The sequence below is a fragment of the Aquarana catesbeiana genome, linkage group LG05 (assembly GCF_042186555.1).
Source record: "Aquarana catesbeiana isolate 2022-GZ linkage group LG05, ASM4218655v1, whole genome shotgun sequence".
In the NCBI taxonomy this organism is placed as follows: domain Eukaryota; kingdom Metazoa; phylum Chordata; class Amphibia; order Anura; family Ranidae; genus Aquarana; species Aquarana catesbeiana.
The window spans coordinates 66,710,160-66,722,995 of NC_133328.1; the positions used below are offsets into that span (position 1 = coordinate 66,710,160).

At 46.4% G+C, this 12,836-nt stretch overlaps 1 protein-coding gene across 2 annotated transcripts in view; it reads left to right on the top strand.

Annotated features, from left to right (window-relative positions):
- Positions 1-333: 333 nt before the first annotated feature.
- The window catches only part of MTPAP (mitochondrial poly(A) polymerase), a 49,310-nt gene continuing 36,807 nt past the window's right edge, over positions 334-12,836 (top strand). The window contains exons 1-2 of one of the 2 annotated variants that reach the window (XM_073629846.1): positions 334-510; positions 11,519-11,688. In XM_073629846.1, coding sequence (XP_073485947.1) covers positions 375-510; positions 11,519-11,688 — 306 coding nt within the window. In that variant the 5' untranslated portion in view covers positions 334-374. Of the gene's footprint in view, positions 511-1,931; positions 9,808-11,518; positions 11,689-12,836 lie in introns of those variants that run through there. The other variant, XR_012244390.1, reaches the window with a different exon arrangement.

Below are 12,836 nucleotides of genomic sequence, written 5' to 3' on the forward strand. Positions count from 1 at the left end.
CTGATTTTAACCTGTAAACAAAAAGTGTCTGAAGAAAGCCTGGTATTAAAGCAGTTAACGGCACCGTAAGCGCGACGTGTTTTCCGCGTGTTTCCTGAACAGAGCCTACAGGAGGTCTTTGGGTGAAAGTACACAAAAGATTTCCCTGCACACTGTCAGCCTCTCACAGTGTGCAGTAAAATGTGGGCTCTATATACACTGAAAAGAAAATATACTGAGTTGAAATGCATGCTTTGAGAAGCTGTGCCCCCCTGTATTGAACACCTCCAACCCACCAGCAGACAGGAGTGTCACAGTCCAGCTGCAGGAGGAGCGCGGATCTCACGCTGTGGTGTTTTGGTCCGCCGGGTGTGCCGTAGCCGGGGTTCTCACGCATGCGCAGTGCAATGTGCCCGGCCAGTGTCATGGTGCGCTGTATGAGGCTGGGCCTGGTGGTGAGGGCCTCTGGCCGGGCCCTGAGTACGGCGGCAGGAACACAACAGAAGAGGGCGCTGGCGGCAGACACGGCGGGTGAGCAGGGCTCCGGGGCTGTGAGCTCTGGCCTGATGGAGGTCACTGGGGCCAGAGGCTGGACACTGCAGGCAGACATGCTGGCTGGACTCCTTCCACCGGCCCTGTGCTGCTGAGCCGGGAGAGGGACGGTCCCTGGAGTTCCTTACAGAACTTTATGTCCTGTTATGTGGCGTTTATAGCAGAGTCCTATCATTTCTAGGATGGGGGGGATGATGAATGACAGTCAGGGACCTCCAGGTGGCGCTGTGTATAGAGTGGGAGGTTCTGTGTCCTGTTACAGGACTCTAGGGGCCCATCACACCCAGCTATAGAAGTAACATGTGTTGGTGCACTGTGTTGTCATTCATTGTGAATGACCCCCAATGCACCTTCAAAATGCTGCACCGTGCAGTACCCCGTTGTACTGTGAAAAGATGTGGACAGCGCCCATTGTTACACGTATTGCAGTGCATATCCATACCGAGCAACGTACCTCTTTCCTCCTCGTTTGTCCCTCATTTTGGTCTGATCTATATAGTTGTATATAAAATGCACTTTTTATCTATCTTAAAGTGTTTCCCAGTGCTAAACCTTTCATCTGATTTCTAAATTGTAAGGATGAGCTCCAGCGTGTTCGCACACTCCACACCTGCCAGGAAGCTGCACTAAACACATTCAGTGAGACATTTTCCGATCTCAGCAGCCGTACATCGGGAAAATGTCTCACTGCCTGTGATTAGCGCAGCGCCGTGCCGACTTCCTGGCAGGCTCGGCACATGGAGTGTGCGAACACGCCGGAGCTCACCCTTACTAAATTGCTGCATTTGTAAATTCCAAAAGCCAATATGACGGAATAGTAGTGGTAAAAAAAAGCACTGTGGGTTTAACTAATCTTGTTTTTTTAAATTCTTCTTTAAGGGGGCGTGGCAAGGGGTGTGTCCTATGCCTGCATACTTTTGCTGAAAGGTCTCCCTCATTTCCATCTCAAAAAGTTGGGAGGTATGCATATCCGTGCACAAAAACACAACCACTGCAGCATGAATGGGCCATTCACCCCCTGTTATACAACTTTGTTAAAATTTTTCAGCTCTTCTTAAAGCACTTTTCAGGGGAGGGGGAAACGGGTACTCCTGGGCGACGGCGCCGTCCCTCAGAAGTTCGGCCTTCCATTGCTGGTGGGCCAGTTAGCGCAGCGCAGTAGGGAACTGTTTCCCTTACCACAAAAAAGGGCGGCAGCACCCGAGAGCTGATCTGAAAATAGGCTGGGGGTACCACCATCATGGGCTCTAAGGACAGGTAAGGTTGAGCTCAGGCGTGTTCGCAACCCACACGTGCAGAGCCCGCCAGGAAGTCGGCACTGCACATCGCTAATCGCAGGCAGTGCAACATTTTCCCAATCTGTGGCTGCAGAGATTGAGAAATGTCTCACTGCCTGTGATTAGCGCTGTGCAGTGCAGACTTCCTGGCGGGTTGTGAACACGCCTGAGCTCATCCTTAGTTCTTATATTAAATGTCAGCAGCTACAGTATTTGTAGCTGCTGACTTTTAATTATTTTTCCTCATGCTGGTACACCGCTTTAAGACGGATTGAACTTTCTTTTGGTGGTATTTAATAACCTCTGGGGATTTTTTATTTTCTTACTATCCGCAGGTGGATCAGCGGGAGACCTATGAGGGGAATTCTCCTTAAATTGGGAGATTTCTTCCAGCTTTCTGTTGTGTCTATGGAGCCAGGAAGTGCAAGAAAATGTCCCCAATGGTACACAGACAGCAAAACAAATACACTGCGGGGGGTGTTGACCCTTCACTTTAAAGGCTAACTTCACCTTTTACAAAAAAAAAAAAAAAAAAGTACATATATTTGTAGCAAAAAAAAAGTGCATTTTCTCACCTCGTCTTTCAGGACAGCACCTGGAGAGAGAGCGCAGCTCCACCCACTTTCCCAGGAAACACTGCAGTCAGTTTCTTTATAGACCGGACACTTCCACCATGGCCTCAGTTGTAGTGTTTCCTCCGACCATGGTGGAAGCGCTGCAGGGAACAAAGGGTGTGCTACGCTCTCTCCAGGTGGAGACAGTATGGGGCATACCTGTGCACTTTGTTTTGTTATTCAGGCCAGCCCAGCGTCTCCCCTTACGTGTGGGGGATTCGTCGGTGTCTGCTCCCTTTCATACTCGGCGATAGTCAGGCTGCAGGGGGTCCCGCTCTCATCAGACCGGAGCTGTGGGCTGTAAAAGAGGAGAATGTGCTCTACAGTGGTGAGCAGCATCTCCTCTGTATTTTGTCAGCCTCCATGCTCTTCCGGGTCGTGGGTGACGATCGCGGCACTCCGGCCGGGGGGGCGGGACCTCCGACGGCGCGACGCGGCTTCCGGTTCTGGCCACTGGAATGCAGGGGGAGGAGGCGGCCTCGTCTGGTGATGATTTCCGGTCCTCGCAGCGGCGAAGGGACTGGGAAAATTCAAATAAAAGCATCCGGACGCCGCTACAACAGGCATGGAAAGGAACAGACGGCGGTGGCAGGAGCGGGAGCCACTATCACCAATCAGACTCAGGTAAGCAGAGACAGCGGTCTCTGTACTTTATCTTGAAGGTCTTGTTGTCCCTCCCTTGCTCCCCTGGGCTTTTTTAAACAGTACCAAGGAAAGTGTGTTTATTTGTTTATGGTGACTCAGTGGGGGAGAGTTGCTGAGAAAGCTGCGGTAACAAACAGAGGAGCTAAGGTGTTAGCTCTTCTCTTTGGCAGCTCGTTAATGTCTCTGAGGGGGTTAAGACTGTTAAATCATTGTCATGTTATGTATTTATATGATTTAATAGAGGATTGGTATTGGTGTATTTCAGGCTAAAGCCAAAGAGAGAATCAAACATTCCTCCCCTCCTCCTAAGAGGAAATGTCCGTCTTGCAGAATTACACTTAGGAAAACATGGGCAAAAGCGTTATGCAAGACCTGTATAGCAGAGTTAGTCAGGGAGGAAACTTCCCCAGCTACACCTGCTGCCCAGCCAGGAGAACTATTAAGCTCCTTCAGGAAAGACCTGGCAGAGACGTTTGAGTCATTCTGTTCTTTTTTAGATAAACACCCGGCAACGCAGACAAACGGTGGCAATTCGCCATCCTGTTCTTGTCCACGTATTTCTGCTCCCAGAGGGGACAGTGATTCAGAGGACGAAGAGAGAAGTGTTTCCCCAGGTTCTGAGGAGGATGAAGAAAAAGAGGTTTCTTCTTCTCAGTATAGATTGTCTTTAGACGAAGTGGATGATCTCTTAAAAACGATTCATACAACGCTAAACATCAAAGAGGACAAGGCTCAGCTGTCCTTGCACAATAAAATGTTCCAAGGCATGGGGGAAGTTAAACATCGGATTTTCCCAGTGCATACATTTATTTCCGAAACGGTGAAAAGAGAATGGAAGGACCCAGAGAGGGCACCTTTTTTCTCTAAATCTCTCACACGAAGAGTCCCTTTCGAGGACGATAGTGATCAGGTCTGGAATAAGAAGCCAAAGCTTGATGCGGCCTTTTCACAGGTGTCAAAGAACACTGACTTGGCCCTCGAGTACACGGGGGTCATGAAAGACCTCATGGACAAGAGAGCAGACTCCCTATTAAAGAAGGCATGGGATTCGACTCTTGCCAATTTAAAGCCAGCTATGGCATCAGCTGTGGTGGCCTGGAACATTGGCTCGAGCAATTAAGAACGCACAGGAACTTCTCGCAAGGACCTGTTAGACACTCTGCCTGTACTACAGAAAGCTGTAGGGTACATAGCAGATGCCTCTGCCGAATCTATTAAGATGTCGGCAAGATCTGCGGCCTTAGTGAACTCAGCTCGCAGAGCCTTATGGGTGAAGACATGGTCAGGGGATACTGCCTCAAAGGCAAAATTATGTGGGTTACCTTTTGAGGGGAATTTAGTTTTTGGTCCTGAGTTGGAAGCCGTACTTGATAGAACGGCTGACAAAAAGAAGGTAGTCCCACAGGCCAAAAAGAATTTTCGTTCTTTTCGACCAACCGAAGAAAAGAAGGAAACGGGGTATAAAAGACCCGGAGGTCCCAGGGAGGAAGGGGGAAGTCAGGGGTACTTTTCCGACCTCCTGGCCAAACCACAAAGAACCAATGACAGTCCTCCGACGGTGGGAGGAAGGTTGCAAGCCTTTTTTCCAAAGTGGAAGACAGCGACCTCCAGTCCATTTGTCCTCAAAATAATAGCAGAGGGCTACAGACTGGCGTTCTCTCAATCCCCTCCAAATCGCTTTTATGTAACTCAGGCTCCCCGGGACTTAGAAAAATCTCTAGGGGTGTCGGCTCTACTTCAGGAACTCGTCCAACAGAGGGTGATTATAACTGTTCCCCCCCGAAGAGGAAGGGAAACGATGCTATTCGCACATATTCCTGGTAAGGAAACCATCAGGGAAATTCCGTTTAATCTTAAACCTGAAGGTATTATAAACAAGTCAATCAGATACAAGAGGTTCAGAATGGACACGATTTTTTCAGTAAAAAATCTTCTGATGCCAGGATGCTTTTTGGCATCAATAGATCTGAGAGATGCATACCTACACGTGCCTATAGCTCCAACATCGCAGAAGTACCTAAGATTAGCAGTCAAGATGGGAGAATCAATATCACATTTACAGTTCAGAGCCCTCCTTTTTGGCCTGTCGTCCTCGCCAAGGATATTTACAAAAATTATAGCAGAGGCCCTAGCACCCCTTAGACTAAAGGGGATATCAATAGTGCCATACCTGGACGATCTCTTGCTATTTTCCAGAACTAGGGATCTATTGGAGAAAGATCTAGAAGAGACAAGAACACACTTGGAGAGTCTCGGATGGATCATCAACAAAGAAAAATCAAATATGATCCCATCCCAGACAAAATTTCTGGGTTATACTATCAGTTCCATTCAGGAAAGGATTTTTCTCCCACAGGACAAGATAGAGAAAGTCCAGAAGGCAGTAAAAGGGACTCAGACAAATCTGCCATTTTCAATTAGGGCAGCCATGTCGGTTCTAGGCCTCCTAACGTCCTCAATACCAGCAGTACAATGGGCACGTCTCCATGCAAGAGATCTCCAGCAGACAATTTTCAGGAATTGGTCCTATGGAGAACCGTTGGAAAAATTAATCAAGATTCCCCCTCGGGTTCAGAGAAAACTATGGTGGTGGAGGAATCCGTTAAATTTGGACAGGGGTCTACTTTGGACTTTTCCCATAGAGTAAAGACTGACAACAGACGCAAGCTTCTGAGGTTGGGGTGCCCATCTGCAAGGTCAGATGGCCCAGGGGGCATGGACAACCAGAGAGGCCAGGAGATCCTCCAATTGGAGGGAGTTGAGGGCCATTCTCCTGGGACTATGGGCTTTCAGGGACCAAGTTCTGAGTCACCATATTCAAGTGTTGTCGGACAATGCCACAGCTGTAGCCTATATAACAAGGCAAGGAGGCACGAGGAGCAGAGTGTTGCTTTCCTCAGCCCTCCAAATTATGTCCTGGGCGGAAGCCAATCTAGCATCTTTGACGGCGGTACACCTAAAGGGGGATCTGAATCAGATCGCAGATTTCCTAAGCAGGGAAAGGGTACTGGAATCGGAGTGGAGTCTGAATACAGATGTATTCCAGAGGATAACAGGAACTGTGGGGGATTCCCCAAATAGACCTATTTGTAGCCCACTCCAATGCAAAGGTAGAGACTTACTTCTCCCTGAACAGACGAGATCAAACGGAAGGACTAGACGCGCTAGCGCGACCATGGACCTTCCACTTGTGCTACGCCTTTCCCCCTTCCAAATGATTCCATTAGTACTAAAAAAAGCTACAGAGGGAATCTACAGCCATGATCTTAGTAGCCCCATTCTGGCCCAAAAGGACATGGTTTTCAACCATACAGAAAATGGCGGCGGAACCCCATTGGGTTCTTCCTTTACAGAGAGATCCCCTTTCAGCACCCCAATATCAAACACCTAAGACTAGCTGCTTGGTTACTGCGTAGCAGATCTTAAAAAGTAAGGGCTTGTCTAATAAATTAGTTTCAACAGTACTAGACAGCTGAAAGAAGGTCACTAGAAAGATTTACTTTAAGACATGGAAATGTTTTAATTCCTGGTGCGCAAGCAAACAGTTTTCACCAAGGGAAGTAGTTTCCGTGTTAGAATTCCTACAGGAAGGTATGGAAAAAGAGTTGGCGACTAGCACCCTGAAGGTGCAAGTGGCCGCTCTTTCGGTGTTCCTGGAGAGACAATTATCACAGGACCCACTTATTAGATTTTTTTTAAGGCACTGGCCAGAGCTAGGCCAGTAACTTTTAAGTTTTTCCCAAGATGGGACTTATCTCTGGTGTTACAGGGTCTGACTAAAAGACCCTTCGAACCTATGGAAGAGGCGAATTTTGGTCGCTTAAATTAGCACTTTTAGTTGCAATCACTTCAGCCAGGAGGGTGAGCGAATTGCAAGCCCTGTCCATTATTGAACCTTTCTGTTCTATATTTCCGGACCGGGTAGTGTTGAGAACTGACCCGGGTTTTTTATCTAAGGTTTCAACGGTATTCCACAGGTCGCAGGAGATAGTTCTCCCGACTTTCTGTCCTTCACCATCCGGCACGAGGGAAAGACTTTCACAGCCTAGATGTAAGGAGATGTATACTACATTATCTGAAGATCACAAGTGAATTCAGAAAATCAAATTCACTGTTTATACTATTCTCTGGCCCACGTAAGGTATACGGTGCTTCCAAAAGCACCATAGGTAGGTGACTACGAATGGCCATCAATGAAGCCTATAAAGCTTCAGGAGTAGATCCTCCCACAGGAGTGGCGGCCCATTCAACCAGGGCAGTAGCAGCATCCTGGGCGGAACGGGCAGGGGCTTCTCCAGGACGGATCTGCAAGGCGGCTACGTGGACAAGCTTCTCCACTTTTACCCGCCATTACAGGTTGGATTTGCTCTCTGCATCAGAGCAGTCCTTTGGCAGAAAGGTCCTACAGGCAGTGGTCCCACCCTAGAGTAAGTACTCTTTTATCATCTCCAGGTGCTGTCCTGAAAGACGAGGTGAGAAAACCTTAGACTTACCGGTAACGGTATTTCTACGAGTCTTTCAGGACAGCACCGATGACCCGCCCTAAAGCATTATAAAATGTTACAAAATGTGGTGTTATTGCTAAGTACTGCTTATCTAATTTCAGCATGGCTGGAGGTACTCTTAAATAACTGAGGCCATGGTGGAAGTGTCCGATCTATAAAGAAACTGACTACAGTGTTTCCTGGGAAAGTGGGTGGAGCTGTGCTCTCTCTCCATGTGCTGCCCTGAAAAACTCGTAGAAATACCGTTACCGGTAAGTCTACCTAAGGTTTTTATTTTTTTTACATATAATCCTGCAAAGCATGGCAGTTGCGATCAGTAGACCATGGGTGCAATGCCAGGCTCCTGCAGACTCTTCCTCCAGGTCAGGTCTGTACGAAGTGCAGTTCTTTGAGAATTACAAGTCCGTCTGCAGGCTTGACCTGTAGTTCATTCACTCGCAGGTCTCAGTGAATGACACGTTTCTGTGGTCATTTTTTTGTGGGCACTGTTGCGCTGATTTTAAAGAGGGACGGGGAGGGATTTGTGCAATAGTACACCATAAATACAAGTATAACATGGTCCAAAAAGGTGAAGTCAGCCTTTAACCACTTGCCCTCCTGCCCACATTAATTCTACTGCAGGTGGGCGGCACAGCTAGGCACAATCACATACATGTACGTTGCTGGCTAGGACACAGCAGGTTGTGGCGGCTGGGGTATCATGTAATTGCTATGCAATCACATGATCGCAATGTGAACACAACTGTTACCAATGGGTTTGCTTTTCAAATCATTAGTAAGGTCAAAACATGCCTGTTTTTTGACCCCAGTGCCGAGAAATTTCGAAGGAATAGGATGAAAAATGTTTCTCGAATGTATGAATTTCTAACCATATATGTGGTCAGTAAAGTCCTTTCATTACAAGATTGAATGTTAAAAGCAAAGTCTTTAACTACTTTTAATCAACATTTAAATGTTCTGGGAATTTTTTTCTGGAATTTTCGTAAGAATTTTTATACAAATTTTTGTTGAAATTTCTACAAGTGTATACCCAGCTTATCTCTCCAGACTTATGAACCTCCTCTCCCTTCCTCTGCAGACAAGAGATTTCCTGAGATAGACTGACTTACCGCAGGGTTCTTAGCAAACATTGGTTTTTCAAAAGCATTATGGTTTAAAAAGTGAGTGACGCCAGTCAGGGATGCCCCATATAGGTAACTTCTAAGAAAACAGAATTCTAGTAAGGCAAACCATGGTTTAACAAACATGAGAACATCAGAAATGCAACATTTTTGGGGACTTAAAGAAGAGCTTCAGTCATTTGTGTTTGTTAAAACTAGTATGCATTGCGTACTAGCTCATTATGAAATATTCACCTTAGGGTGATGCCCTGGATTGGCACCGGCACACCGCTGACAGGGCCGACATGTTTCCCGGAGTTACTTCCTGGGTTCGCCGGCTCTGGCGATATGATTGGCCGGAGCCGCGATTACATCACTCACATGCCTCACAGGAGCCGCCAGTCATGGCACTGAAGAAAGGGCACAAGCAGGACGTTCCTTCAGTGCGCATGTGCTGATGACGTCGGCAGAGTATACAGTAAATATCTCCTAAATGGTGCAAGTTTAGGAGATATTTACAGTACCTACAGGTAAGCCTTATGGGCTTACCTGTAGGTACAATTAAAGAGGAAGACCTTACTTCCTCTTTAATCCCTTCAGATCTGCGCTATAGCCAAATGACGGCTACAGCGCAGTTCTGCTTTGGTGGGAAGCCGTCAATAGATGTCCTCCCCTTTGCACGCTCCCCACGTGGCACACGATTTGATCACCGAGTCAATGAGACTCAGGTAATCACAAATCGGAGTAAGGGGTCGATCCCGGCCCCTTACCACGTGATCGGCTGTCAGCCAATGACCTCTGATCACGCGATGTAAACAGAAGATCGGTAATTGTTTTGGTTTTTTTTCTTCTCACGCTGACAGCGTGAGGAGAAAAAAAATCCGATCACCGCCTTCTGTTAAAAAGACTTTGGTCCCGAAGGGCCGACGTCACCCCATATGTGCCCAGCAGTACCGCCTGCCAGTGCCACCTGCCAGTGCTACGAATCAGTGCCCACCTGTACATAAGTGCCAGCAATCAGTGCCTCATCAGTGCTGCCAATCAGTGTCACCTACCAGTGCCGATCAGTGCCAGCTAGTGCCACCTCATCAGTGCTGCCTTATCAGTGCCCATCAATGATAACCTGTTCCTGAAAGTAAACTTATCCTTTAACCCTTTCGCTGACAGAGTCGTTTTTGCACAGGTTTAAGAAATAATTTTAGGCCTGAAGATTACATAAAACCCCTAAAACATATATTTTCTGAAAGCAGACATTCTAGAGAATGAAATAGTGGTAGTTCCAGTTTTTTATGTCACACAATATTACCGCAAAGGTCTAGTAAAAACAAAGTTTCAGTAAAAAACACAATTTTATGGGGCACAAAAACGCAATAAATTACCCAATTGTTTGGTAAAATATAAAAGCCGAGGTTGCACCAAGAAAATAGATACCCAACATGTCAAACCTTACCTTTTGCGTGCACTTGTAAAAATATTTTTTACTTAACTTTTTTTTTGGTGACAGGTTTTCTTTAATGAGACATGCAGGGACCCTGCATGTGCCCCACTGAATGTAATGCAGTACAGATCCCACTGCATTACATTCTTTCCCTGCCTTGATGGCCGGGAAAACTGTCAGCGGGGACCCAGAAGTGAGGTCATACACGTCACTTCTGGGTCAGCAACAAGAAGTGGAGGAGAGCGGTTGTGTGTAGATGCACATTCTTGTCTCCATAACGACTTGGCGCCTGGGATTTGTCGAGCCCTGCTTTAGGGTAACATTAAAGTGTAAGAAAAGCCTAAATTGAATTATTCTTAAAAATGTTCTCTCCCCTCCTCCTACTTATGTTGCCTAACCTGTAAATAAATCTGTGTACTTACCTATTTTTAATCTGCTTCAGTCAGGTGATCTTTTGCGTTAAGGCGCACTTGACAATGGCACCCATTGCCCAGCTGTTGTCAGTGCTCCCTCCTCTCCCCTGCAGCTGCTGCTCACTGACACAAGGGAGCCAGAGCTGTGGGATCACGTGATCAGACCGGAGTGGACTAAAAATAGGTAACTACACAGATTAGGCGGAATAGGTAGGAGGAGGGGACATTTTTAAGAATAGTGATAGGATTTTCTTACACTTCACATAATTGGGGTGCTGGCTTCTTCTTGAAATGGTCACCTTTGACATTTGTCTTGATTATTATTATTATTACGATTATATTTCTATTTATAAACCCAAATGGATGGATCTGGGGTGGCTTCTGCAGAAAGGCAAAAACAGGACTCATTGGACATAGGAAGCTGGTCCAGGCAGTCCGCATAAAGAAAAGACTTCTACTGCCCTAAATGGCGTGGAGGGAAATTGGCACAGTAACAGTAATTAAGAGACTTCTGTTCTTAAAGTGATTGTAAAGGCATATTTTTTTTTATTTGAATGCATTCTATGCATTACGATAAAAAGCCTTCTGTGTGCAGCAGCCCCCTAATACTTACCTGAGGTCCATCTAGATCCAGCGATGTTGTAGAAGTTTCTCGGCTCCCAGGACTCCCCTCCTCATTGGCTGAGACAGTGGTTCGGCGCAAGCTGCTGTCAATCAGGAGAGAAAGGGGGCTGTGGCTTGCCTCGGGTACCCCCATAGCAAGCTGCTTACTGTGGGGGCACTCAACAGAAGGGGGGGGAGGGGCAGGAGTGCTGAAAAGGGACCCAGGAAGAGGAGGATCCGGGATGCTCAGTGCAAATCCACTGCACAGAGGAGGTAAGTATAACATGTTTGTTTTTAAATTAAAAATGTGACTTTACAATCACTTTACACTCTAAATCTAATCTTTTGTGTCACATGGTGCTAATTATTTATTAACTCTATAATATTCACAGATCAAGATCACGTCACAAGAAAGAACTTTGCAGATGTCCAAAGGGAAAGAGAAGAACAAGCCAAACAATCAATATTAATAAGCTGTCCCCCTAAAATTAATGAGAAGAAATTTTTGAAGCATTTATCACGACATGGAGAAGTTGCCAATCACTTCTTTTTTGACAGCTATGTAAGTATTTTCACAGTAATCTTTTTCATGTTTAAAATGTAAACTTCTATGCTAGGAAGAGGTTGGATCTTCAGTGAAAATGTTTTTTCTGTTTTGGATAGAGAAGGGCAAAGTTACAGTCTCTATTGGTTTCTTATTACAGTCTGGGTCCTCATTTTATGTCCCAGTGATGGTTGTCGCTGAGACAGGGAATATGTCTAATGGCGATTAATAGACTTTTTTTTTTTTTTAATAGATTGGGGAAAGATTAGAACTACTACTATTTGTTGTTCTTCCTCTCTATGTAATCAAGGAGGTGGGGGAACTTCTCTTCACTGTGTGTCACTAGCAGGACAGAATTTGACAATTCATTTGAAACACTTAGCATCTGGCAAGCCTTTCCCCTGCTCCCTCCTCCTAGCTCCTGACAGACAGCTTTAGGAGCTGTTCACTCCTTTACCCTCACCTTTCCTCTTCAGGCCAGAAGTTCAGGGAATGCAGATCATCATGGGGCCAGCGGCAGTGACAAGGGACAGTAAGGAAGTATTTGGGTAGGGGGCTGTGATTGTACCGGGGCATTTTTTACCTTAAAGTGGTTGTAAAGTCAGTGAGTACCATTACTGCCAGACCCTCTGTTATATAATATACAAGGTATATTACACAGTGTTAATATTTTTTATAAAAGAGATGCTGCTAAATACCTTATTTTAGAGTGTCACGTGACCTCCCACCGTTCTCCTCCCCCAATCTAAGGACTACAGCAGGAGGGGCTGAGATTCCCCTCTGACATCAGCTGGGAAGCCACGTGACCGATGTGCCGTCCACTCAGCCCCTCCCGCTGTAGTCCTCAGATGGGGGAAGGGGAGGGGGGAGCAACAGGAGGTCATGCGACCACACAGCATCGCACTAAAATAAGGTAGTTAGCAGCATCATTTTAAAAAAACATTGACACTGTGTATTATACCTTGTTATAACAAAAGGGGTGGGAGTAATGCTATTCACTGGCTTTACTGCCACACAAAATAGTGGCAGGAGGGGAGGGGCAGGTTTGGCAATCGCTCACATGCTAGGAACTAACAGGCAGGCAGGGAGGGGGAGAGAGGAGAGACTGTAACACAGTGGGACGATGGAGCCACAGTATCATGGATCAGCAACCATGATTATTGTGG